Here is a 26,011-nt window from a genome sequence, read left to right on the forward strand (position 1 = left end):
AGTTTGAGATTTTTAAAGTCCAGGAGAATTACCAGGATTAGTTCCTAGGCTTGTGCTTTTTGTTTGGGTTTTTTGATGTTCTGTTTTCTGCTGTTTCTGAGCCCAGCCGTCTCTTCTTTAGCTCCACTGGTGTCCAGTGAATTCACAGCTCTAATGGTTGCCAGCAAAGTTATTTTTGTGGAAGATTGACACCCCCTGAAGCAGGATTAAACTACACTGAACAAGGAGTTGAAATAGACTGGAAATATAAGTCAGAGCTTAAGACAGAAATTGCTTCCTCAACGGGCAATAACGACAAGAGAAGCACAGAATGACTGCATAACTATTATATTGAGTTTTGAAAATGCTGTAGCCAGTCTTTGCAGGTTTTACTTATGTCCAGCAATTAAAGATTGCCACAGCTTGGGATTGTTTCAGGATCTCAGCAGGAAAGTGTTTTCTGCCTTGCAGAAGATGCAAGTCCTGCTGCATGAAAGCATCCTTAATTCTCAGAGGAATCCGAGATGAGATGCAAGAAGTACATTTTCCATTGTGGGCAAAGCACAAGGCATGGATCTGTCACTATCTCTGTGAAACATTCACATGGACATTATGTGCCAGTGCATTCCCCACCTGTGGGAGGACAGGTGCTGGAGGCAAGAGGGAGATGGAAGAAAGAAGTTGCAGTGTAGGAGTCCTGGATGTTAGCAATGCTCGTTTCCTTGCAGAGAAGGCTTCCTTTGTATTAGACAGATGAACAACTCAGACTTAAAATTTAATTTGGCGAGTAATTTGCCCATAACACTACTGCTAGCAGTTGGGAAGCAAAATGAGTTAAAATACTTTTATTTGACAGCTACTGCACTTGCAAACTAAATTGTTGTTTTGATATTTCTGTGTACACAAAAACCCGAGATGGGTTTTCCAATGCTGGACATGTTATGACTGCTTGACATGGACCCCAAACCCTACCTGATCTCATAGGCTGGTTCCTGAAATCTCTTTCTGTTTAGAATTGGTGAGAACAAGGCCAGAAAATTTGAATTAAATCTCAACCTTGCAGAGGGCTGTGGCATTGTGATTTCACCCCTTCAGGTTTTTTTTTTTTTTTTGGTGTGTGGGTTTGGTTTTTTTGTTTTGTTTTTTGTTTCTTTTTGTTTTCTTTTTTTAGTCTTGCAATTCCGTGTCCTATCACCAGAAAACCACAGCCTTTCCCAAAGTGAGCCTCCCAGTATTATCACTCCTCTGTTTCCAGGCTCCTCTAGGGCTGATAGGCAGGGCCTTTTTGCAGCCAAAACAATTGCTAATGGAGATGTGAGGAGCTTCATTAAACTTGGAGTGATTATTCATATGTATAAAATGGCTCTGTGTTGTCAGAATCAGAGCCTGGGGCTGTAGCTCAAGTAGTAGCACCAAAGCAGAATAAAATGGTTTTCTCCTGGTTTTGCCTGGTACAAAACCAGCAGATTGAGGTGAGCATGAGACATTAAATCACAAGCCCTGTAGCAGCTCACAGAGAGTGCTTGGTGGCGTTTCCAAACTCGTAAAATGAATTTCAGTGGCAATTGTAGCTCTTCCAACAAATGTTTGAGAAAGTCTGTGTGTGTGTGTGTGTTTGCACTTACACAAAGGAGTGTTTGTAGAACATCTGCAAAGCAGAGAACAAGTGGGCTTGAGGGGTAGAAGGTGCCAGCACTGGATTCCAGGGGTGGCTTTGGCCAATTGGAGGTTGCAGTTTGTCCAAAATTTGCTTTTCTCCTTCTTCATAAAAGAAAGGGGGACCTTCTTCAGCTTGGAATCAGGAAAGGGTTAATCTTGTGGCTGTTTCTTGTTTAAACAAATGCACCTGAGTAAATGAATGAACCTTTTACTTTACTGTGCCTTTTTTGTACCTGTTTAACAGAATACTTAAATCATTATATAAAATATTTTTTATATAGGCGAAAGTTTTATGTTACATATGAACCAGTCAGATGTTGGACCACCCTTCAAATAGCATTGGTTTTCCCTTTCCTGACTGAACTTACATAAAGTTGTTCAAGCAGATGGTTTTCTGTCCCTTTCCCCACCTCACTCAGAGCTGTTGGTGTGAACACTCATGTTTTTGCAGCCATTGTGGAAAAAAAACTTTTCATCCTGAAAACAAGTTATTAAAAAAAGAAAAAAAAAAGAGAAAAATCTAAAGCTGGAGTACAAAACCAGTTAGTCATATGCCAGAAATAGAGAAAGAGAGCTATGAATGTGAAGGATTCCATCTGGTTTTGCAAATGTCTGTGTGACATAGGAACTCCAGTAAAACTAGTGAGGCTCAGGGAGTTGGGGGAAAAATTGGATTTCAGAGCTACATCTAGACAGAGCCACTTGCTGCCAAGTCCATCATTTGTGTGAGCAATGGATCATATGTGGTCCCAACAGGAAGCTAGTAACACACCAGAGATCAAGGGTGTACCTCACTCTGGTATTTATAACACTTGGTAGGTGGCATTAATAGTTCCAGCTTGGCTGTTGGGGTACAAAATGAAAATAGTTGCTCAGTGATGCCTGTGGGAAGGCAGTTACAGCAAACTGCAAAGCAGAGATCCTCTGCTTGGCCATGTGAAAGCCATGGGCTGCATTGGCAGCATTCACCTACTCCCAGGCAGATGGGATGGATGGGGAGAGGCACCAGGAGATGCAGAGGATGGAGAATTCCAATGGCATCGAGTGTGTTTGTGCCTGGGTCCAGGTCTGCATCCCAAAGCTGTGTGTGGGGAGCTGAGGGAGGGCCAGTGCCTCTTTTCTTTGGGCTTTTGTGCTGCAAGTGGTAATTTGTGGAGTGGCTGGGAAGGCACAGAGCCTCTGTGCACACTGAATCCCTGCCTCAGCCTCCACTGGGGGCTGAGCTCAAGGCATTCAAGGAATAGAGTCATTGCACTTGTTGTTCTGCCCCATTTCCCAGTTCTTGTACATCAAAAAAACCTGATTGTGACAGTCACACATGCTAGTTTTTATTTTCTGTTCAGTGTGTTGGCAGCAGGATGGATTACAGTGACAAACACACACTCCATCACCATGGCCCAGGCAAACCAGTGGCTGCAGACCTTGCCCTGAGGGACCTTCTGTGACCTCTACCTACAAGTCTTAGGGCTGGGAATGTTTCTCACAGACCATTTTCCAGGGCCAGAGGACAGTCCTTGGGCCAGCCTGAGCTATTTTGCTTGTTCTGGGAGCACAGCTCCAAATGGACAGACACAGCTCAGTCATGGACCATTCTTCTCAAAGCTGAATAACTGGTGAGTGAGTGAAATATAAGTAATCCCCAGTGCACAGTCTAGCAGCTTTTGCCATGGAGCAGTCCCAGCTGGACCACAGTGCTGCTCTGGCAGTGGGTGTTGACCCTCTGGGTGACAGGAGGTGCAGGGTCAGTGCCTGCTGCACAGCACAGCAGCTGGGTTAGTGTAGGAAGAATGGTTTCTCCTTCCCAGAGCTGGGGAATGTTTTATCCTTTCCTTTGCTTCGTGTTGGCAGCTAGCAGAAGCAAGCCAGCCATGGTGCTGCTCACTGTGTTCAATCCACTGAGCACCAAGTCATATTCAGAATAATCTTTGTTGGTCGTGTTGGAGCTGGGTGAGATCCCAGGAACATCCTCATAACTGAACCCAGCTGGGTGTAAAAGGGCTCTGGCACCCAGGATGGGTGTGCCTGCTCCAGTGTCACAGAGGCAAGGAATTGTATCTGGAGCAGCTGTGACCCTAACGAGGCAGGGATTCACCAGGGGTGTGCTGAGATTCACCTCGCTGGTGATAACGTGGTGATCAGCCATGGAGCACAGGGATGTGTGGCCACTTAGAAAGCCCTTTGGCACTCTGCATTGCTGGTCACTAGCCCCATACCACATGGCTTGGAGCAGAGCTGCCTGCAGAAGGCATCCTGGTGGTGCAGCACAAAGCCTGCTGAGCCCATGAGAGTCAGAACCCAGTTGTTTCCCCACTGAGAAGATGAACCATTTCATTAATGGTATGAAATTAAAGCTAATGGACAAGAAAACTGGGTTGGAGCTAATGACTCAACATCCTTACGACAATAATTATATCTATCAACAAAAGCAGCCTTTGGAAAAATAAATAAATGAAGCTCTCAGAGTGGTACCAAATAGACTTTTCACTTGCATAAAGAGTGCAGAGATGAAAGCTGTTTCCAAAGGGAAGAATTCCCATGTATTAGCATCAACCCACTCTTTGCTGAGTAATCTGTTTCCATAAGCAAAAAGAAAAAAAAAAAAGAGCAATTCAAGGAGAATGCATTGTTTCTCTTTATAAATAGTTCCTATAATCCTAATTTCACATTTAGGCCTATATGCTGCCTACTCTCACTGATCTAAGTCACCCTTTGTTCAGTCAGTTTCCTCACGGTTTGTGAAAGCACACATGGAAATCTCAGATGAGCAGGCTGGAAGAAAATCATCACTTCCCTGATGTTGAGTTCCATGGTTTGGGTATTTTACACACTGGTATGTATTTTACACAGTGTCTTCCTACTACTTTTGTTTGTACCCTGAGTGTGGTAGTTGAGGAGGAGGAAGTGCAGCCAAATCCACAGCATAATGCACTCACCTCAGGAAAAAACCACCATGTGCCTTTCACAGGTGCTCTGTGGCTGTGGTGGGACTGATCATGTTATTCCTGCACAGATCCCAGAGACAAATCTGAAATAGGGAGCTGGCAGTTCATAAATATCTTGAATCCAAAGCAAGAAATGACAAATTCAGTCTTAGGAGAACAAAGCTAGTTTATATGAATGATAGGAAGGACATGGAAGCACCATTGCATGCAGTATTTGATCACAGAAAAGCAAAGCAGAAGAATTTCTTCCTGAAGTGTTCTTGCAGTCAGAGAAAACCTCCTCTTTTTTTTTCTTAAATTTTTTTATTATTATTATTTCAGTAGCAAATGCGAATGGCTGAATTAGTCTGACTGAGTTTTAAAGGAATACTTTATCCTAGAAATGGGCTGCTTCTTTCTTCTATGCTCTTTCTTCTTAGAGGGAATAATTGTTGATAAGTGGAACTTGTAACAAAAATACAATATAAAGTAATTTTAATCTAATGATTTCACTATTGGATGCTCTGTAAATTATTTACATTTTTATTCTTCGTACTGTGCTCTATCCATTCCTCATCAAAAGAAATTATATATAAAGTGGCTTGAATAGATACAGTGTTTTCCTGAAAGTAATGCCATTTGAATGCCTTAGAGAGTCAGAAAAATCCATACACAGTTATACATCACAGCTACAAAATCCACCGTGAATTTGTTTGTAAATAAAAAAAGTAATTTCTTTGCGTGCTTGACTTGCATAAATACTGCAAAGATACCTTCACTGGCAAAGTAGAAAGAGAGAATCCTAGAGAAATTCAGGCTTCCCACCACATTGACTTTAATCAGTGCAGAAACAGAGAAATCTGGCTGTGATAGGGAGGCTCAGGCAGATGTGTGGCAGGATGGGGTGTCTGACTTTGCTCCCATGGGCAGCACCAGCAGGAGATGGAGCCTTCTCCTGCCCAGCCTGGTGTTCCACCCCATCCTGGCTGCCTCACAGCTGGCTGCAGCCCGTGCTGTGGCTGCAGGAGTGTCCAGCAGTGTCCAGCAGTGTCCAGCAGCTGTGCAGGGCACAGGAGCTCCTCAGGCAGGTTCCTGCCCTGCAGCTGACAGAGCTGCCTGGTCACTGGAACATCTGGGCAGTCTCTCAGGCAGCTGGATTCCCCCATGCCTAGCCAAGGATGTGCTCCCACTGCAGCCTTCCTTCTGCTGAGGATTTTTACTGCTCAGGCTCATGGTGATGCCTGGAGAGGCTGACCTTGAACAGAGGCTGGACAGAATTAAAGGAATAAAGGAGGGGTTTATTAAAAGGTCTTCAAAGGATTCACCTTTGGCAGTGCAAGAGCCTGGCCATAGCTACACCCAAGATGGGCCCTGAGTCACGAGTTTTCACAGTTTTATAAGTTTTGATCCATTTCAATACTGGAGTTAACTGTCCAATTCCAGCTCCAGGTTCTGCAGTCCCATCCTCCCAGGTTCTCTCCTCAATTCTCTGCTGTTTGCACTTTTTGGGGCTGAAGCTGCAGCGGTGTCCTTGGTTGTGGGGCTGGAAAAGGATTGTTTGGTGTGACTGAGCTGGGAGGAGAACTTGTAACACTTCATATGGAGTTCAGAGTCACACACTAATGCAGTGCAGAGTCTGGAAAATATGAAAGCTAAAACTTAAAGCATCAGTGGCATCACCTAGTTCATGCCTCTGCCCCACAGAGTGTGAGCTGGTTCCTGAGAAATGCTTGTGTCACCTGCTGGGACCAAGCTCTGTGTCCCAGCAGTTCCCCAGTGTCCCCAGGAGCTGATCCCTTCTGGTGTGTGACTGTTGGTGGGGTCAGAACGAGCCCCCAAATGCCCAACCTGGGGCTGCCTTGCTGCAACTCAAGGTCTTTGCTTCATAGCCTGGCCTTGGTAGGAATGGCCAAGAGCTGCTCCTCTGCTTTGCTCTTACCTTTTCCTTATTTGAAAGTGGTTATCTTCTCACATCAGTCTTCACTAAGTTTAAACAAACCCAATTCCTTTCCTGGTAGGTCATGTTTTCGAGATCTGATAACTTTGTTCCTCTGGATCCTCTCCAGAGCTTTGGCACTCCAGCTGTGGATTTGCACTGCTGAACAAAGCAGAAGGAAAATCCCATGGGCCTGCAACTTCTCAAGCCTTCAGAGAAAGTCTGCCATCTGCAAATTTAGAATTAGTTGGTTTGCACTCATCTGCTCATTGCCATCTTAATGTTTATAAAAAGCTTGTTGGATTCCTTGTTCCATTGTTTTTACATAACTGAGGCCAAGATGAGGTTGTTTACGAACTAAAAATATAATCTATTCTTAAAAGTGTAATTTACTCCTTCAGCACTCAAAATTTGTACCTCAAGAATTAAGATTTTTTTTTTCTGAGAGACATGTTTTAGAAATATTGATCTGGCTGTAAAAATGATTTGGTAGCAATCTGCATCTATTCATAGTGAATAGGTCAGTGTGGATAACAACACTGGTGTTCAGTCTCAGAAATACCTGCACTTGATCCCCTTTGAGCAGACACAGTTTGGAAGACTTGGGAGACATAAATGGCTTTTTCTTCAGGCAGCTCTCAGAATCAAGGTGTGCTTTCAGTCATTCTTGTGTTCCTGCTCCAGTATCTGCAGAGCATTAATCCTTTTCCAGGGGTTTTTTGACAGCACAAGGAAGGCACCATTTAGCACCTGTACACTGAAATTCAAGGAAGTAAATTGATCAAACAAACAGAGAAAATGGTTTGGGCTTTTGGAAGACACTGTAAAATAAGCCCCAGCTCTAGTGACTTTTGAAAGGCAGTGTTTCCATGTTAGTTCATTGTGCAAATGTTGAAGGTTATGAAACGTATCAAGGCCTAGATCTGCACTTGCCATACACTGCTGTGAGGAGCTCTAGGTCTCAGTTGTTGGTCTGTGAGCAGCAGCTTTCTGGGCAAGCCCAGGTTTGCATTGCTCATAAAGTGAAAGGCATAAGAGAATGTTTTGTGTAGGCAAAGAAACCAAGAAACCATTTCCTTGATAAGAAGTCTCAGGCTATCATTTGGTCTGAGTTAAACACAGTGGTTTGATGGGCTCTGACAACAGCCAGCCTTGTTCCTCTGAGATTTTAAAGTCATTTTTCAAGTTGCTGTAGTGAGTGAGCACAGTAAGTCATATCTTGTAGCTCACCGAGCTGCCTTGAATGGCCTGGCTATAAAACATGTTTATAAAACCCTCTGTTGCCCCTAATGGTTTCTCTGGTCCTAAGTGTGACATTGTGCTGTTTGATGGGGGGGACATACCTCCATCACACAGAGAAAAAGTGTCTTAATGACTGCATGAGGAAAACAGATATATTTAGAACTGACTTAACTGCACAGAGTAGAAAGCAACTGCAAGACAGATGCATTTGGTTTGCAGCTAAAAGAGTTTTATGTGCAGGGCAAGCTGTCTTGAAATGTGCAAGGCTGGTGTTAAAAGGGAAACTCTGAAGGGAGACCACCTAAACTGCAGCAGTGTGCTTTAGGCAATCTTAGAATGTACAAAAAGGTGAACCAAAATCTTTTGGGTTGGTTTGGGATTTTTTTTTCTCTATTTTTTGTGGGTTTGGGGATTTTTTTTTTTTTTTTGGTTGGTTGGTTGGTTTTCTAGGTAGTGTTCATGTGTTTTAATTTTGATAACAGAAAGTGCAAGCAGAGAATTGGTTCTCTGAAAGTTAACGTGATAAAAAGCAAATACAGAACTCTTTGCCTTGATCTGTCATGTGTACAAGCTCTGATTTTAGCCAGGGGAGGTGGGGCTTATTGCCCCCAGGAACTTAGCTCTTCCTCTGCTGAAAGCTGGCATTGCAAGATTTGGAGTTTGCTAATATAAAGTAGGCTTACTTTTAAAAGTTTTTTATAATTTTAAATTGGATTGTAAATCCACATTTTTCACATGAGATTTATAGCTCATTAGAAATGTGCAAAAAAGCTCGTCTGTTGACAGCTTGTATAATTTTTGATAATCGTGTTGAACTCCAGCATAACAGGTCTGAAATTTTTCATCACAGTTGAGTCCTTAGAATTCAAGCTAAGGAGGAGGTGGAATTGCCTTTTGATGCATAGAGCTGAGCTGGAAATGATTAACTGAGCTAGCTCATTTCTTTCCTGAAGTAAGAGGGAGCCATTTAGCAGTTGCAATACAAGATTTTTTTTTCCTCCTTGGCCCTCTGGCTTGATCTGCAGTGTCAGCATTCACCAAAATGGAAATCACTGTGAATAACCTTTAATCTGAGAGGTTTTCTTCCAGCAGGCTGCTCCACGCCCCTATTGTACAGATGTTCTGCTAGGAACACTTGGTTATCTTCCATTTTAGAGGCTGGAATAGGAGCTATGAGTGCCTCAAGATGATATCCAAGTAGGTAAAGAGGAATGGGAAGGGAGATAGCACGTTAGTGAAAATTCACCAGTAAACACAACGCAAGATATAACATGACTATCAAGTAACATTAATTACTTTAGAGCCTCACTGTGCTCCCTGTGCATTTTAATTATTATTTCAGCATAATGTAATAACAAGGGCTGGTTTCTAAGATGATAACAGGACTGGAGGCTATGGCTGTGGCAGGTTTTGTAAGCAGAGGGTGGTTGATGTGAGCAGGAGCTGCCCATGGCTGTGTGTGCACTGCAAGCCATGGGCCTGGGCTCAGGGAGGGGAAGGATTTCCTGCTGCAGCCAGCTTTGGAAAACAGAGCCAGTGATGTGTCCCACCCTGTGCTGCCTTCTGCTGAAATGCTCCTCATGGTTTGGTCATGTGAGGCCAATAAATCCTCCAGCAGCCATTTTCCCCTGCACTATTGCAATAAAACTGGCCCCTCCTCCTAATAATCCCCATCAACATTCAATTACCTCTCATTTACCAGAGATTCCCCCTCTATGTGAAGGCTTAAGTGGATGTGATTGTTCTTGTCAGTAGTTTCCCAGTATTGCTGTGCTCATGCTTGGGCTAAATCTTGCACACAAGATTCAACTCTTCCAGGGGTTGAATTAACCCTTCAGCCTCCTGAGGATTATGAAGGAGGGGGTTTCACTATTTTACCAAGGTTTGCATCTCCCTTTGTGCGATGAGGACTTAAAAAATTTTGTGGGCTTTGGATTTCCCAGACAATAAGTGGTGCATTTGGCCTGAGTTCTCACCCACTTACACGTGTGTGGTTCCCTGTGACTCCATCTGCTCCCTCATTATCAGTTATTAAAAGGCGTTTGAGGCACTGATTAGCCTGGCTGGTAGGGGTGGGGAGGCACTAACATTTTCCTAAGCTGTGCTGAAATGTTCAAACCAACACGAAGTCAGGAAATGCCTCTCTGTAGAAACAGGCAAGGAAAATCGAGTTCCTGGGAGCCCATCTCACAGGTCCTGATCCTTCTGAGCTCCTGTTGGAGCCTGGAGGAGGGGAAATACCCTGTGCATGGATGCCAGACTGGCGAGGTTGGTTTGTGAGACAGCCTGCTCCCACTTTCCCCACTGCAGCTCTGGTTTTCTGCAGGACACCGTGGCCTCTGAGGGACTGGATGGTCAGGTTTTGGTTATCTCTAGTGCTTGGCTGGCTGGGCAGCTCAGGTGAAGGCTGCTGGAAATATTTCCTCTTTCAGGCTCTTCTCCAGCCCAAAGGTGTTTAGTCAGAGGTGTCGTGGCCTTCCATGTACACCCTCCCCTCATTTCTCCATGGGGTGAACGCTGTTCTGCTCCCTCCCACCTGTTGATTTATGACATCCTGAGACCCCAGTGGGGGACATTTCAGCAGGAGGATGGAGGTCTGTGCAAGGGGAAGCCCCTCTCCTCTGCCCTAGCAGGATTAAAATCTCCTAGTTCAGGGGTTTTGAGTGTTTAGCCAGGAAACTGGATCTTTAACTGTGTTTGCAGCTCATGTGTGCATGTTCGAACACTCCCATCCACTTAGATCAGTTAGAGTCACCAAACTTCTTCTTTTTTCAAAATAAAACTGCATTATGCCTCGACATGTTGAGCCAAATCTGTTCCTGGTGTTATTTCACTGACTTCCCGAAGAATTACACCAGAGGTGAACGTGGTCTGGTATAGCAGCTTTTTTGCCTGGAGCAAGTCTTTACAGCAGAGTTGTATTTCTCTCAAAAATATAAAAGGAACACTGACAGATCTGCAGCTCTGCTGGTGTGAGCAGGTGCAGCTATATTAAATTATTTCTTATTAAATTGATTCAGCAACTTGAAGCTTGTAATTTTTGTTCTGCTATGGTTCTGTGACAGAGACCTTTTAAATCAGGCAAAGCATATATCTTCTCTTGTAATTCCTTGCTCTGGTATTATCATTTTAAGGATTTCTTTTTGTATGTAGCTTGGACTCTGATTGTATTATTTATTTGGGTAAGATCTGAAAATTACAGCCTTTTCCAGTTAATTACATTGAGCTGTGGCATCGCTGGTATAATTCCATTTAATCCACTGACATCCGGATGAATGGGAACAATACTTTTTGCTTTTGTTTTTAGGTTCAAATGGTTTTAGGCATAAATTGGTGTGCTTCCCTTCCAGCCAGTGGCAGTACACTGATTTCCCCCTGCCTGAGGATCTGGCCTGTTATTTTAAGGGTTCCAATCTTCAGCTGGATGCAACGTGGCTGGAGAGTTTTGCCCCACTTTGACTACTTGTGAAAAATAATCTGATTCAGAAAATGTAGCAGAGTTCCCCTTCTGGCAGCCTTGTTGCTGCACCTTTAGGTTTAGTGTAGAATGGTTATGAATTTTTCACTTATTATGAAATTTTCACTCCTGGGTGCTGCCGTGACTGCTCAGCTGCCGCTCACTTCGCCTGGGCACTAGGCAGGAACGTTTGCCTGGGGTTGCATGCCTTTAATGTGCCTTTTGGGGTTGTTTGTGTTGCAGGTTTATCCCCCTGAAGACTCCAGGCTTCGGCTTGGAGACGCCAGCCATCACCATTGAGCCCAGCAGCTGGAGCGGCAGCGAGAGTCCTGCCGAGGACATTGAAAGAATGAGTGACTCTGCAGATAAACCTATTGACAACGATGCAGAAGGGGTCTGGAGCCCTGACATTGAACAGAGCTTTCAGGAGGCTCTAGCTATCTATCCACCGTGTGGCAGGAGGAAAATCATCTTATCAGATGAAGGCAAAATGTATGGTAAGTGGTGTGCATTTAGCCTTTGGAAATAATTGTTCCAACGTGAGAACTGTAAAGCCCGGCTGGTTGCTGCACCATGTTCCTGGTTCTGATTTTGGTGCTTTTGGAGGAAATAGTGAAGAAATCTGTGAGGCTGAGAGAGCTCAGCTGAGCTGATGTGGTGTTCAGGAGTGTCCAAGCCATTTCCTTCTCTGCTGGCACTAGGAAAGCAATACTGATACAGAATTGTCCTATTAGTTACCTTATATAGCTGCCTTTGACAAGTTCTGTGCTGTGGCTGAATGTGGATATTGAAAAGAAGCATGTAAATGTGTCACTCTTCGGGCATAAAAAAATAATTAGCCATTTCTCTTTATTTTTCTTTAAATAGTGAAGACAGGGAAATGGGAAGTGCAGTGTGCGTGGTGGTGTGGCAGATTATGCAAAAATGAAAAATAAAAAAAAAGTGATAAAATGTAAAAAAATAAAAAAATGCAAGTTAGGGGCTCTTTCTCCTTTACCAAGCTACCAAACTCCTCCTTGGGGCTGGCAGAGCCCTTGTGTGCCCATGTGCCTGTGCTCCAGGGATTGGTGGCAGTGCCACAGAGATTATCAGCCAAAATAAGAGTGGCTGCATTTTATTTTAAATCAGAATCCCTACAACCACACTAGTCACCCCTGAAATCTGCTTTTTGGTGCTTGGAAGCATTTTTTTGGTGCCATTGTATAAATTATAGAAATTAATGTATTTATCCATTCATCGTGACAATCACTGATTTAGTTTAATGGTTCCTAATCCTGAATGTTAACATTTGTTGAATTATATATGTATAAAACTATTTGTGCATATCTAATTGCTAATTAATACTGGTAGCTAGTAATACCATAAGCATAGGCACATCTCATATTTATGCTAATCCTAAATCAAATACAGTTAATTTTCAATCAAAAAAGGAGCTATGCGTGCTTGATGCTGAAAACTTCACTTAAAAGTGTTGCCTTGATTGAGTAGAAAGAAATGTGTTAGGAAGTGCAGGGCACTGTATGAGCAGAATTTACATCCTGCCTTTGCAGTGGATGAACTCATGTTTTCATTCTTCAAACTGAGTGACTGCTTTGTAGTGTTTGAGGATTTATTGAAACCATGCTAGGTTTCAGAGGACTTCCTAATAGAGTCTTATGGCCCTAAGTGCATAATTGTTCTCCAAGGATTTTGAAATCAAAACAGTGTAAGTGTTTTACATTCTGTGTGGCATAATGAAAATAATTTAATGCCTTTTAGTGGCATACCAAGTTTATTTCGCTTACAAGAGAGACATTGCAATATGGCCAAGCTTCCATAGTGTTGGGGGATATTGTAATGTGTCAGTAATTCATGGACCATGTAAGACAAAAGGTCAAGAGAGCACCATTTCATTTTCTAACTGAAATTACCTTTCGATATGGGCACCAGAACAAATCTGATCTTTATGGAAGCAAATGTAATGATCACTCTGTGTGGATTAAGTTAAGCAATTGTAGTTTTTGATCTTTGGAGGGAGACTTTGAGAAGAGCAGAGATTTTGCTTGAAGAAATATTTGAAGTCTCTGCCTTTGATTTAATGAGAGCTTTGCGACATTCATGTAAGCAAGCAGCCAGAGTTTCTTCACTGTTCTTTGTGGTGGTCTAAAAATCAGCCTTAAATTGGCATTTCTCAGAGGTTTGTGTTCAGCTGGCTCCAGGGGACCCACAGGATTGCTCAAGGAGCACTGGGGGCACTGGGATCTGTGGGTGAGGGGCTCAGGGGGCACTGGGGGCACTGGGATCTGTGGGTGAGGGGCTCAGAGGGCACTGGGGGCACTGGGGGCACTGGGATCTGTGGGTGAGGGGCTCAGAGGGCACTGGGGGCACTGGGGGCACTGGGATCTGTGGGTGAGGGGCTCAGGGGGCACTGGGGGCACTGGGGGCACTGGGATCTGTGGGTGAGGGGCTCCTGCCCGTGGTGCCACCTGGGCTAGGGCAGGGTGGCTCCTGATGGGAGAGCTGCCCCAGTGGCACTGAGGGACATCTGTGGCTTCTCCTGAGTCACTTCTGCTGTTCCTGTACAGCTGAAACCTCGGTGAAGGAGGGAAGGAAAGGGGAGGGTGTTTCCCTCTCCCCTTGCCTTCCCGAAAATGTAACTTAAGACACAAGAGGATGAGGAGAACAAAAGACTTTTGATCCTATCCCCACAGAGAAGGGTTGTAGGGGCCCCTGGCTGGGGAGAGGAAAGGGGATGTCCTAACATTTTTATTCTTGCCTTGGGGCATCCTCAGGCTGCAAAGACAGAGCTGTGACCTGTGCAAGAGGAGGAGCATTTCAGGCTGCTGCTGGCCCAGGGTTATGGCTCCTTGAAGAAACCCTCAGAAAACAAAATGAAAGCTTTATGAAACCCTTGCTTTTAAATTTCTAGGAAGTGCTTGGGTAAGAAGGAAAGACACTTGCTTTGGTTTGGATGGGCAAATTCCAGAAACTGGTTTTGAAATTCTTGAGAGAAAGGGAGTACAAGGTAAAGCCAAGGGACATGTGATAAGTTTTCTGCAGGAAAGTTCTATCCATCATTCCTTTCCCCTTTCCTTTGTGAGTGAGGCTGTGATGGTCTTACAGCATTGGTTTTGTTCCTAGTAGAGTATTGACTAAATAAATAAATAAAATAAAAATAAAAATAAAAAATTAAGTAAAATAAATAAAAATAAGTGAATAAAAATAAAAGGGTGGGGAGGGTATAAATGTGGAGGCTTGAAGGAGGATAGAGGAGCACATCTATAAATTGATGCTCACACTCCTTGTGGAAGCAGCCCAGTGTAGGCCATGGAGGAGAGACTGAGTTCTTAGCCCCATTTCCATGTGTCTTCCCAAGGCATTGGTGAGGCTTTTTTCATCTGTACTGTTCCAAAAGAAGGATTGATTAAACACAAATATCCTCCTCTGGTACAAGCAGGACACCCTGTAATTTGCTTTCCATCTCAGAGATCCATTTCCATGAGTTCCCATGTCCTTGTTTATGCACTCAGAGTAAAATCCAGCCCCTTGGAGGACATTGGCTGTCCTGGGCTTGTACTTTGTTCCCACTGCTGGGCTTTTACTGCTGACACTTTAGTGACTTGTAGCAATCCCTGTGAACTCACTTATTGGCAAGATATTTGCCTGTGCTTGTCTTTGCTCCTGGGAGAGTGTTTTGGAAAAGATTACAAGAATGAAAGCTGCTGTGAAATGCAGCCCTACTTTTATCCCTGGTGTAACACTGAAGTCACTGGAGTTACCACGGGATTGGATTTGGCTCTGTGTGCAGGTTTTCTTTCTTTTTTTTTTTTTTTTTTTTTTTTGAAATTTAGCTACAGCAAGATGTGGCTTTAGTGCAGCTCTAGGGACAATGCCAAAGTGCCATAAGTGCTAGCAAGGGGAATGTGAATATGCCTGCAGACATTTTGTTATCAGCACTGCAAAACTGGCCTCAAAGTAGCAAAGGTGGCTTTTGCCTTTAAGAAAAGAAAAGAAAATCACTTGATATTAGTTTTTGAGACCTTTAAACAGCTCTTCAGCTGTGAGTTTGTATTGGAGGTATTCATCTCTGCAACAAAAGTGCTTATGAGTATGTAGTGATTATTAAAAGGAAGTTTTTTAGCATGTTTAGTAGTTTTACAGAGAAGAATGAGTACTAATTAACGTGAGAAACTGCATAGCAGCCTTTCAGAACTGTGTATGTTTATTAGGTTATACATAAAATCTCTTGGCATGCACTGTTAAGAGAAAAGGATACTTTCATAAAAATTTCTACTCAGATAATAGAATTTTTGTATGATGAGTAATCATAGTCCTCATTTCCAAAGCACCTTCTGTAAATTGGGTATTAAAATTGAACTTTGAACTGGAACATTGACAAAAGAAATTCTATTCTCTGGGCTTGCCTGATTCTGTAGCAACTGCCATTATTTGGTGTTTTTCTGGGTTTCTGTTAGGAAACTATGAAATAAATAGCTTTATGAAGGGTACAGTAACATGTTACAAATTATTTTTACTATTGCTTTTAATTTTAAAAGTTCTATGCAAGTTGCTGCCTCCATAAAGACATTGTTACCTTATAAAGTTTCCACAGTGTTAAATATATTTGAATGTGAATAAGGTATTTGGGGTGATGAAATACCAGATGTGAAGTATCAGGTTTCATGTTTATTCATCTGTTCCTGCAATCATTGTACAAAGATACGCTCTTGTGTTTGGGTTGGTTTTTGTTTTTTTTTTCTCCCCATTTTTTGTTCTCTCAGCAACGTGCACCAAATGAACGCAGTGGAGATGGGACTCTATTGTGAAAGGCACTTTTTGGGTTTTTTAGGTTGTACACAAATGTGTCCAGAGACAGTGTGGCAGTGCTGGGCTGGCTCGGTGTGCCCGTGCTGAGCCCTTGGCCAGCAGGGAAGGGCAGCAAGGGCCAGAGGGACGGTGTCTGCTGCAGGAGGTACTGCTGGAACTGCTTGGCTCGTGGCAAATCTGCCCGAGAGCCATTCTGCAGCGCTGTGATGCTCTTGCAACATCAGCAGGAGGGCAGGATCTGGTTCTGTGAGCCCAGCCATGCAAAGGAACAGTTGTTGGGCTCGCTCATCCTCGAGGATTTCTGAAATGTGGGGGAACAGGGTTGAGTCTTTATCCTTGGGCTTTCAAGAGTAAATTGCCAGTGCTTTGAGATAAAGGGACAGAGAATTTTTTTCTCTCTCTCTTTTTTTTTTCCCCTCTCTGACATAACCTGCTATCCTGAAGAGAAAATCTAGGTGGGATAGTGAGAGCTGTGTGTGATAAGGGTATCAGCTCCTACTTGGGGAGCAGGCTGTGGTCAGCAGCACAGCTGAAAGTGTCAGTAATGCTGTGGAAGGTACATGGCACAGCCATGGGTCCAGCATTCCATTGGCTGTGCTGGGTTGGGAGGGTGATTCCAAACAAAATGGGAATGTATGCTAGAAAGTTTTGCTGAGAAATTATGCATCAGAAAGAGAGGGACATCCTTTAAAAGTGTTTTTTAGCAGTTGGGCTTTGTCCTCTCTCTACTAAACCTGTTCTCTTCAGCTACCCATATAAAAGGGAACTGACAGAAAGGTGTGTATAGCCTTCGACGGGAAATGTGCTGTGTTTCCCTTTCATGGGAAATCCCTTTCATGGCAAAGACAAGAGTGTGGCTGCTGCCCCAGCCTCCCAGTGTCCAGCAGGCACAGCCTGGAGGAGGTACTGGCAACATCAGCTCCTGCCTGAAATGAAGTGGAAGCTACCAGGGCAGGTTCAGATCAGGCATTTGTCCACTTCAGAGTCATTTAGTGACTAATCCTATTTAAACAGCCATACTAAACAGAGTAAGAGTGTGTCTTTCCTTCATGCCATTGTTCCTTTGGTAATACCCTTGTGTAGAACTGACACACATTAACATGAGACCACTGAAGTGATGCAACCTCACTGGAACATCCAGGATCCAGGATCCATTTAGGATCCTGGTTGTCTGAGGTCATTTGTATTGGCTCGTTTTTCTCCCAGCACTGGTTTCTCAAGATGAGCTTGTGATCCTGTGATTGCAGAAGGCAGAGTTTTGCAGCTTTAAGAAATAGCTGTCGTGCTAGGAGGTAGTTAAACAGTCTGGGTCAGGCTGATGGAGTGTGTTAGTTGGTTGCACAGTACTGAGAAATCAAGATAATTGAAAACCCTATATGTAGATAGCATGAAAGAAAATTGGCTTGTTTATTTGCTCTCATTCCTCACAGAAGTGGGATGGCCCCCAGGGCAAACACCTTCTCAGTCAGGCAACCTGGGACAACTTGAGTTGGACAAGTAAGGCCAACACTTGAGGGCTATGATGGGCTGTGAGGCTTGAATTCCTCTTCACGAAAAGAAATATTGATCAAAAATGGAGCCCTGAGCTGGCAGCACCATCACCATGGTTTGTGCCAGCACCTAAGAGTGCTGCATTTGAGAAGTCCTTGATGGCTGTGCAAGATGGGCTAGGGGCCAGTGAGATGAGTGGTGAAAACCAGACATCTGAGCCGTGCTGGAAGGGAAACTCCATCCCAATGCTCCCACTGTTCCCTTGGTGGGTTTGCTCAGTGTCAGTGTGATATCAAATAACACTGTGGGGGACAAGGAGCAGTGGGAGCACAAAGAAATTTCGCAGCATCTTTGGTTTTCTGGGGACATGCAGCCTCCTGAGAAGTAGGTTTGTGTCCCACCCCACACCTCACAGGGGTGATCCTGGGCTAACTGCTGGAGAATAAATGCTGTGGTGGTTGTGACATGAGTCTTACACAATTCCCTGAGGGCCTGCTATTCAAAATTAATATGTATCTTATCTGAGTCTTATGGGGATTTCCTAACAGATGCATGAAGGATTTTTTTCCAGTTTTTTTTCATTTATTTATTTATTTATTTATTTATTTTGTGGTGCCCTTGAGAAGTTGCATTAATACCATTATAAGAATATTTTCCTATTCTACAAACAATTTCATGTGGGGCACTTGGTCTGGAACATCAGACAGAAACACTTCAGGCTCTGGGCTTCCAGATGATTCAAGTCTGGAATTTGAGTTTAAGAAATTAGACACTAATGGATTAACAGTTTACAGACTTTCAGTAGAAGTAATGGTTTAGTTAGTAGAAAAAGGCTCCTCTGCAATTTTTCTGGCTTTGTTCTAGGCATACAAAGTGTTTACACTGTTTGACTAAGGAACATGTTTTTGTAAGCACAAATGATAGAAATTGGGGATATGAATGTGCTAATTCCGTTTCATGAATGCTCTTTTAAGCAGACAGAAGGGACACGGCTTGTTAAACCTGATGTAAAAGGGACAGCAATACATCCCAAATTGACAAGGGAATTGGAACCCTGAGAAGGCACTGCACACAGTGGGAGCTGCTGGGATGTCAGTAATAACAGTAATCTGAATGGAAGTAGGTGAGGTAGAGTATGCCAAGTTTGCATATAATAAAGAAAATGCTTTTTCAGTTTGCCTAACCATTGCAGCAGTGCTAAAACATCTGAAGCTTATTTGCCTGAAGCTGCTCTGCTTTTTCTTACTTCTACCTTAACATCCACTGCTGCCTGGTTAGCATGGAAAAGGATTAATTAAGTAAAAATCACAGTTTAAATTGCATTTTTTGTTGTGCTAGCAATGCAATTGAGTAGGGAGCACAGACGAGAAACGAGTCTTCAGCCTCCTGGATTCAGCACCAGTTTTACCCCTAAACTAGCAGGTAACATTGCTGTCATAGACACTGAGAAAAGGAAAATGTTAGCCCAGCTGGGTCCCAGTTCAGGGGCTTGGGGACAGCAGGCTGGGTATGGTTGACACCTAATAATTTTCCATAGTGAAAGTAGTCTTTGGATCATTTTAGCAGGTGCCTTCACATGGCCTGGTAACTTCAGCTCTTAATTCTTTGAACAAGAACTGCATTATCATTTGTTTGGTTCTTCCTTGGATCGACTGCCAGCAATAAGCCTTTCAGAACAATTCATGGTGAAAGAAGGGTTTACTAATAGCTGTATATAAATACATGCACATACATAGATGTGCAAACAGCTTCGTGTGTGTGGACAAAATGTTTTCCAGCCAATTAAAATCCATTTAGGAGTCCTCAGCCAGGAGGTTTATACTCAAGGAATTGGCTACTTCTTGGCTGGGACCTTCCTTTGCTTTGGCAGCTGGAAGCACCCTCCCGTGAGAGCTCTCAGCGAAGGAAGGAATAGTGTGATTCATGTGTGGAGCTGTTATTAGGTAGGCATGCAGGCATATATTTAGATAGGTGAGGTATGCAGGCATACATTGTGTGCGACGTATTTGGGGTATTTTTAGCTGCAGGAGGCCCAATCAGCAGCGGGCTGGGGAGAATTGCTGTAAGGGATAGCGCACGGAGGAGCCGCCCGCAGGATTTTCCACCCTGCCAGGCAGAGAGGACAGGCCACTGGAGCTGCATAGCTGGGTGGCCACAGGAGTGCCATTAACAGGTGGGACAGCTCAGAAAGCCCTTTGGCCTGGCCGCCCCCGAGGCTCCTGATGTCCCTCAGCCCCCATGTGGGAGCAGTTGTCCCAGGTTCCAGCCTCCCACTGACCCCTGTGAGTGTGACACAGTGGGGGATGGCCTGGAGTCTGGCATCTGAGCTCAGCAAAGAGCTGAATAACAGGGAAGATGCATTAGGGCTGGAAATACTGAGCAAAAATTAAAGTGAGGTAAAATAGCCATTAAAAACCCACTTCTATTAAAATTACGAGACAGGAAATTTTACAAGCCGCCCTTGCCCAATGAAGAGAAGCAGCCTAGAGGGACTAAATAACTTGTCTGATGTCATCGGGGGTTTTATAGCAGAGCTGGGAATTGAGCCCTTTTCCCCCCAGTGCCATCTAAGCTTTAGTGCTGAAGAAGGTCCTTTCACAGCTTATCCAGTGACCCTTGGGGAGTTTAGGGCAACTGTGGCAAATCCATGTTCCTGCACCACATCCTGTGCAGGCTGCATCTTCTGGAGAGTACAATCTCTGCATAATGTGACCACAGGATGCCTTGCTCCTCTAATAAGGGAGCTGACTAAATGCCATTTTATTATTATTAGACATTTGCTTAATATAGTAGTTCCTTGAAACCAAGCAAGAAAAGGTCCTCGAGGTGCTGTATACCATGTACAAATAATGGAGAGTCAAAATTAGTCTAAGATTTATATGGAGGAGAGAAAGTGGATGGGAAACTGAGGCAGTATTTAGCCCCAAAATGATGCTCTGTGAGATGATGTGGTCCTTCTACAGAATAAGAGAGAGGCTGCTGAAAATAGGATGATTTGATTTGTTCCTAACATCATTATTCAAGGAACAAAAAAGTATGTAGCCTTATCCAAAGAAGTAATCTAAGAGGTCTTTACTCTGTGCCAAACTAAAATTCTGCTATTTAATTACCGATTTAGAAAATATCTTGGGCTCAATTTCCTCCTCAGTTACACTGTTATAAATCTAATGGAATTGTTAAAGATTTATGGCAGTATAACTGAAGGCAGAATTGGGTCCCTTATGTTTAAAACTAAGTTTGCCACAGAAGTAATAATTCCTGTTTTCTAGGCAAGAGTTTAAGGATTTTGCAGACCTCTGTTTCTGTAAAAGAAATATGAACTACAGTAGTGTGGGTGAGTGATTAATGCTGGAGGGGATGTCTAGGGGCAATTGGAATTGGCTGGTGTGGAAAATCCATGCGCAATTCAGATTTAGGATCTGTTTGCAGATGCCTCATAATTCAAAATGTCAAAAAATCCCCAAACCTTAGGCCTTCAGGTAGTAAATTAATATACTGTGTGCTCAGTGTGCAGCAAGCTTTGCTGAATACCCTCATATGAGGTGTGAACTCATCCCATTCCCTTAGTAAGGACTTAAGTTTGAAATTGATTGTGACTCTTCACATCCTGACAGCATGTAAATCATGTTTAAAAAAATCCCAGTTTTGTTTTTATTTAAATCATGTGTATCATGACTTAAAAAGGAAAAACAGTGCCTTATTTATTCAGACCTAAAGAAATCTTGTGTTAGTGCAGATCTATTTTATCCACTGGCTTGTCACCTCTAAAGGAAGGGTCTTTATAATGGGCTTTTCATTGTTTTCTCAGCTTCCACTTAGGAAAAGGGCTCAGTTTTGGAAGTTTTCAGAGGTGAGTTAGGGTGTGCCTGGTCTGGCCTGAGCACAGCATGAGCAGCCCTGGCCCTTGCTGGGGCTGCAGGGGATGCTGTGAGCTCGGGCAGTTTCCCCAGGAGCACGCTCTGGGAGCTGGAATTGTGCTGCTCTGGGATTTACATCACTTCTGACAAGTTGATGCTTTTCCTAGAGTGCTGCAGCCCTACAGTGTGTTGCAGACATGGAGAGGAGTTATAGTACAAAACGGAACCAAAATATGATCCCTTGAAAATGAAGTAATTCAGTATCTGTCCAGAATAGCCGATTTTAATTTAAATACAGTATTTAGGTCCAAGGTACATTTTTAGGAGCTTGCTTTAGGAATGAATTGAAGAGTTCATTATTCTAACTTTGCCCCCAGTTTCTCTGCTTCCTCAGTGGTGCAGGGGGATGAGGCACGAGGGTTATGATCAGTTCATCACACACCTTTGCTTCTGCTCCTTCCTCCTCAGGGGAAGGGCTCCTCATGCTCTTCCCCTGCTCCAGTGGGGAGTTTCCCCCATGGGACACAGTTCTCCATCAACTTCTCCAAAGTGATTCGTTCCCACGGGCAGCAGTTCTTCCTGAACTTTTCCAGCGTGTCCCTTCCACAGGGTTCAGTCCTTCAGGAACAGGCTGCTCCACCATGGGGGTCACAAGTCCTGCCCACAGCCTGGGCTCCTCCTGGGGTCACAGCTCCTTCAGGCATCCACCTGCTCCATATCCATCCTCATGGTGGATGTCAGCATCCCCTGTGCCCTCCCTGTGCCCAGGGCTCAGCTCAGCAGGGGCTGCAGGGCAATCTCAGCATCCCCTGTGCCTGCAGCCCCTCCTGCCCTGACCTGGCTGTCTGCAGGGCTGTTCCTCTCTCACATCTCACTCCTCTGCAGCTGCCCAGGGCTTTTCCCTCCCTGCCCAAGCTGTTATGTCAGGAGCAGCACCCCTGTCACTGATGGAGCAGCAGTGGGTCTGGCTCTGGCAGACAGGAGGGCAGTTCCTGGCAGCTCCTCCCAGCAGCCACCCCTGGAGCCCCTCAGTGCCAAACCTGGCCATGCAAACCCTCTGTGAAAACAGCAGCTCTGAATGAACAGAAAACACTTCCATGTTCAGTACAGTCCTGACTTGATGCATTGATTCATGATACCTGTGACTTTTAAGTATGGGTTTTGTTTGTTTTTTAAATACTGAAAAGTCATGAACTACCTAAAAATTAGTCGAAATTTAAAGGAATAAAGCCCCCCGTTGCCGCTGAGGTATTTTGCAGCCTAAGCAGAGGCTCAGGTATTCCAGATATGATAGATGTGCAGATTGCATAAGACATCATGCATTGCTTGCTCTAAGATCCAGAGTCCTGTCTGCCCTTAAACCCTTTGTTCTCTTGGCTGAATGCAGTTAATTAGCAACAGTCTCCATAGCAACTGCCTCATAGTACAAAAACATTGTCTCGTTTTTGCAGTTTAGCTTATCACACTGTTTACCTGAAGGGCTTTTCACTGCGTTCAGTCTCATTTGAGTTGGCTACATGCCTGCTCACGGAAGTGAATTGTCAAGATAGAAAAACACCATGGCAGCAAGATGCTGAACAGGGCCCTGTGTGGGGAACCAAAAACATTAAAAAAAGTTCTGTGGAAACAAAAGTTGAAGTTTGCGATGATTTATGTTCAGTTTAAGGCACGTGACTTGCCAGGAATATAGTGCATTTTAAAATCCTTGCTGTAATTCTGTTTTACAGACTGCCCCACGTGGTGTTGCCTTGCCTGTAACATCCTCTCAAAGCCATGACCCTCACAGGCACAGACCTTCATCCAGGGCCACCAGGAAACTTGCCTCCCTCCAAACCTGGGCTGTTCCAGGCAGCTCCAGCTTGTTTTTTAGGAGGATGCTGCTGTACCCTGGTCAGCTGTGTCCATCATTGTATTCCTATCCATTTTCCTTTACATTGGTATAATTTCAAAGGACATCTGTGAGTGTTGGTTCCACGTGATAAATTAGTTAGGAAGAGAAGAGGAAGGTTTGTGGTCATATAATACACTGGAGATTTAGATTTATTCACGTCAGTGGTGCTAAAATACCTGCTGTGTACTCATATGACTCAGGCAGTTACAATGGGCTCAGATTTGTACTAATATGACTTTGCTGGTGTAGGATGACCTATTTAAATCATGTTTGAACTTTAGACAGAGGTGTGTCCACATATTCACACACCTCTGTAGAGGCTTACTGCAAGGTGTGTCATTGAAATCTAACTGGTGTCTCAATCCAGCATTTGTGTCTGGCCTGACACCAGCGTGGTACTGCATGAGAGGCCATGTGAGAAGAACTGTTTTCTTCCTCATTAATGCTTGATTTGTTGTGGTTTGTTTGTTGTCTTTTTTTTTTTTTTTTTTTCTTAGCTGGCAGTAGAGTGGATGAGAGGCTGATCTAAACTGGGGTAACTCTCATTTTATCCTAGGCAGACCAAAAAGCAGAAGTTGCCATTGAGCCATGCCACCATGCATGGCCTCCCTTGCCTTTCCCAGTGACAGTTTCATGGCAGAAGTGATTTTTCCCTTTCAGCCCAGGATGGCACGTGGGGCTGCTGCATCTTGATAAAAAGGCTTCATTCAGTATGCCATGTTTGAAATAGCCTCTCCACACATATGAGAAGGTGTTTTGGGCTCTCTCTGGATAAAAAGGAGGAATTGTGTAAACTCTGCCAGTACTGCTGGTGCAGTCCATTATTCCTGTGGAGCTCCTGGTTGATAGAGGGTTATTCCCTGCTTGTGTTCATGTCCTGCTCACCCTATTTCACATCCACCATCGTTATTTGAATTACAGCAGTGCTGGAAGTCTGCAGGCAGGATAAAGGCTCCGTTGTAGTCGGTCTTGTGCTCACAGGATGAGACAATCCCTGCTCCAGCTGTCGATGGTCTGTTTTAAGATCAGTAGTGTAAGTGGGTCTATCACAGGGATAGCAGAGAGGGGAGAAAATGCACAAATGGTAGGACACCCTTGGTTACATGGAGAAACTGCTCATTTATGTATCTCAGGGACTTTGGATGATGTTTGTTACACTTGCAGCTGTAGACTAGAAGGTAAATGAAATGCTTTTATATTTTGCAGCTCATCCCCACAGCCAGCACTGTGAGGGAGCAGAGGGCTTGGGACGGGAAGGGGAGGTGGGCAGAGCAGCTTGAGGAGGTGCCAGACCCAAGGGTGGGTGAGGCTGGCGACAAAAGGGCTGCTGAAGTGGGGAATAAAAATTCCGTGCGATAAATGACCTCAGTGTTTGTGCAGAGAGAGCTGCCTGCACCTTCAGGCTGCCACACAGGCTCTCCCATGGTCACTTGAAACAACAGATGCTTGAAGTCAATTCCCTGCTTCCTCCCAGTGTGTAAGATTGTTTGCTCACATTCACAGATCCTCCACAAACTCTCTTTGTATGGAGACCACAGAGAGTGTCCAAACTGTCAGGGTATTTTCCAGCCTTTAGAAATGCACTTAGCATTGTCAGCACCTTTGAATCTGCATCTCCCTTCTCCAGACTTGCTAGGTACCCTTAGGGGTCCAGAAATAGAAAACTCTAATGGCCTGAAAAAGCCTGCTAGAACTTGACGTTATTTAATTAGCTGAAAGTAGAGCTTGGCAGATGGCAAAACAGTGGAAAGGACCTCCCTTTATAAAAATATGGGCCACATCCTCAGCTTGTATAAACTGGCAGAGCTCCACTGAAATAGATGTTCAGCTTCTGTCAATTAGCAGGGAAGATAAAAACTTCTGAAAACAGGAAAAACGGCTATAAGACCACAGAAATATCAGTGGGGTTCGTGTACAGAAGTTGCTTTCAATGCTTTAAGGACTTATCCACTTCCAAAGCAATTGTATCTTTTAAGTCTTGTTTTTGTTGATGGGCAGGTCAGAGGAAGAATTTGGCTGGCTTTTCCAAAGCTGCATTAAGTCTGCACATCTTGCAGCAGTGGGATGTACTCTGTGCTGGTTTCTGCAAGTCATTCACTCATGAAAGTGAGACATCAATAATTTATTCTAGTAAAGCCAGTCTCTAGAGTTGTGTAAATTCATCTATTATCTGACAGCCCTAACCACCTTTAACTAAGTTTTTTCGATGCACAGAACTTTGATTGAAAGTTGTGAGCTCACCTCAATCTTTTCCAGTGGAAATTCTTACTCAGATGAAATCTCCCATATGTTTAAAAGCTGTAGCATTCTTACATGTTAATGTTTCCCATTAATTGCTTGGATCCTTTTTTGTTTTGTTTTTAATTGAAAAGATGAAAACAAAGCCTGAACAACAAAGCTGACTGCTCACTTGTCCCATTTTATGGTATCAACCTGACAGCTTCATTAAATCTATAAAAGAATCAGGTCAGAAATAGAAGTGAACTGAACTTGCTGAAAGCAAGACAGTGTTCACAATCTGCTTTCAGACTGTCTTTTCTGTACCTGCTTATTTTTCTTTGTGTTAAACCATCTGTGTAATTTGAGGAGCTACTGCAGGTTAACTCCATCCTATAGAATGTTGTGAGTCTTCAGAGTTCACTGGCTCCAAGCTGCAGATGAGGTGCAGAACTAAAAGCAGCCAGAAGGAAAGCTAACTTTAAACACAGCACTGAGAGGGATCTGAGATATTGTTACAGGTTGCTAAACTTGGGATGTGCAAACAGTTGTGAA

General features: G+C 43.9%; 1 protein-coding gene across 6 annotated transcripts in view; it reads left to right on the forward strand.

The window, feature by feature from the left end:
- The window catches only part of TEAD1 (TEA domain transcription factor 1), a 152,491-nt gene that overhangs the window by 41,293 nt on the left and 85,187 nt on the right, over positions 1–26,011 (forward strand). For all 6 annotated transcript variants that reach the window (XM_014882468.2, XM_088175766.1, XM_014882466.2 and 3 more), the window contains exon 3: positions 11,438–11,691. In XM_014882468.2, the coding sequence (XP_014737954.1) occupies positions 11,544–11,691 (148 nt within the window). In that variant the 5' untranslated portion in view covers positions 11,438–11,543. The remainder of the gene's footprint in view (positions 1–11,437; positions 11,692–26,011) is intronic.

This window comes from Sturnus vulgaris, chromosome 18 (genome assembly GCF_052056855.1).
Source record: "Sturnus vulgaris isolate bStuVul1 chromosome 18, bStuVul1.hap1, whole genome shotgun sequence".
NCBI lineage: Eukaryota > Metazoa > Chordata > Aves > Passeriformes > Sturnidae > Sturnus > Sturnus vulgaris.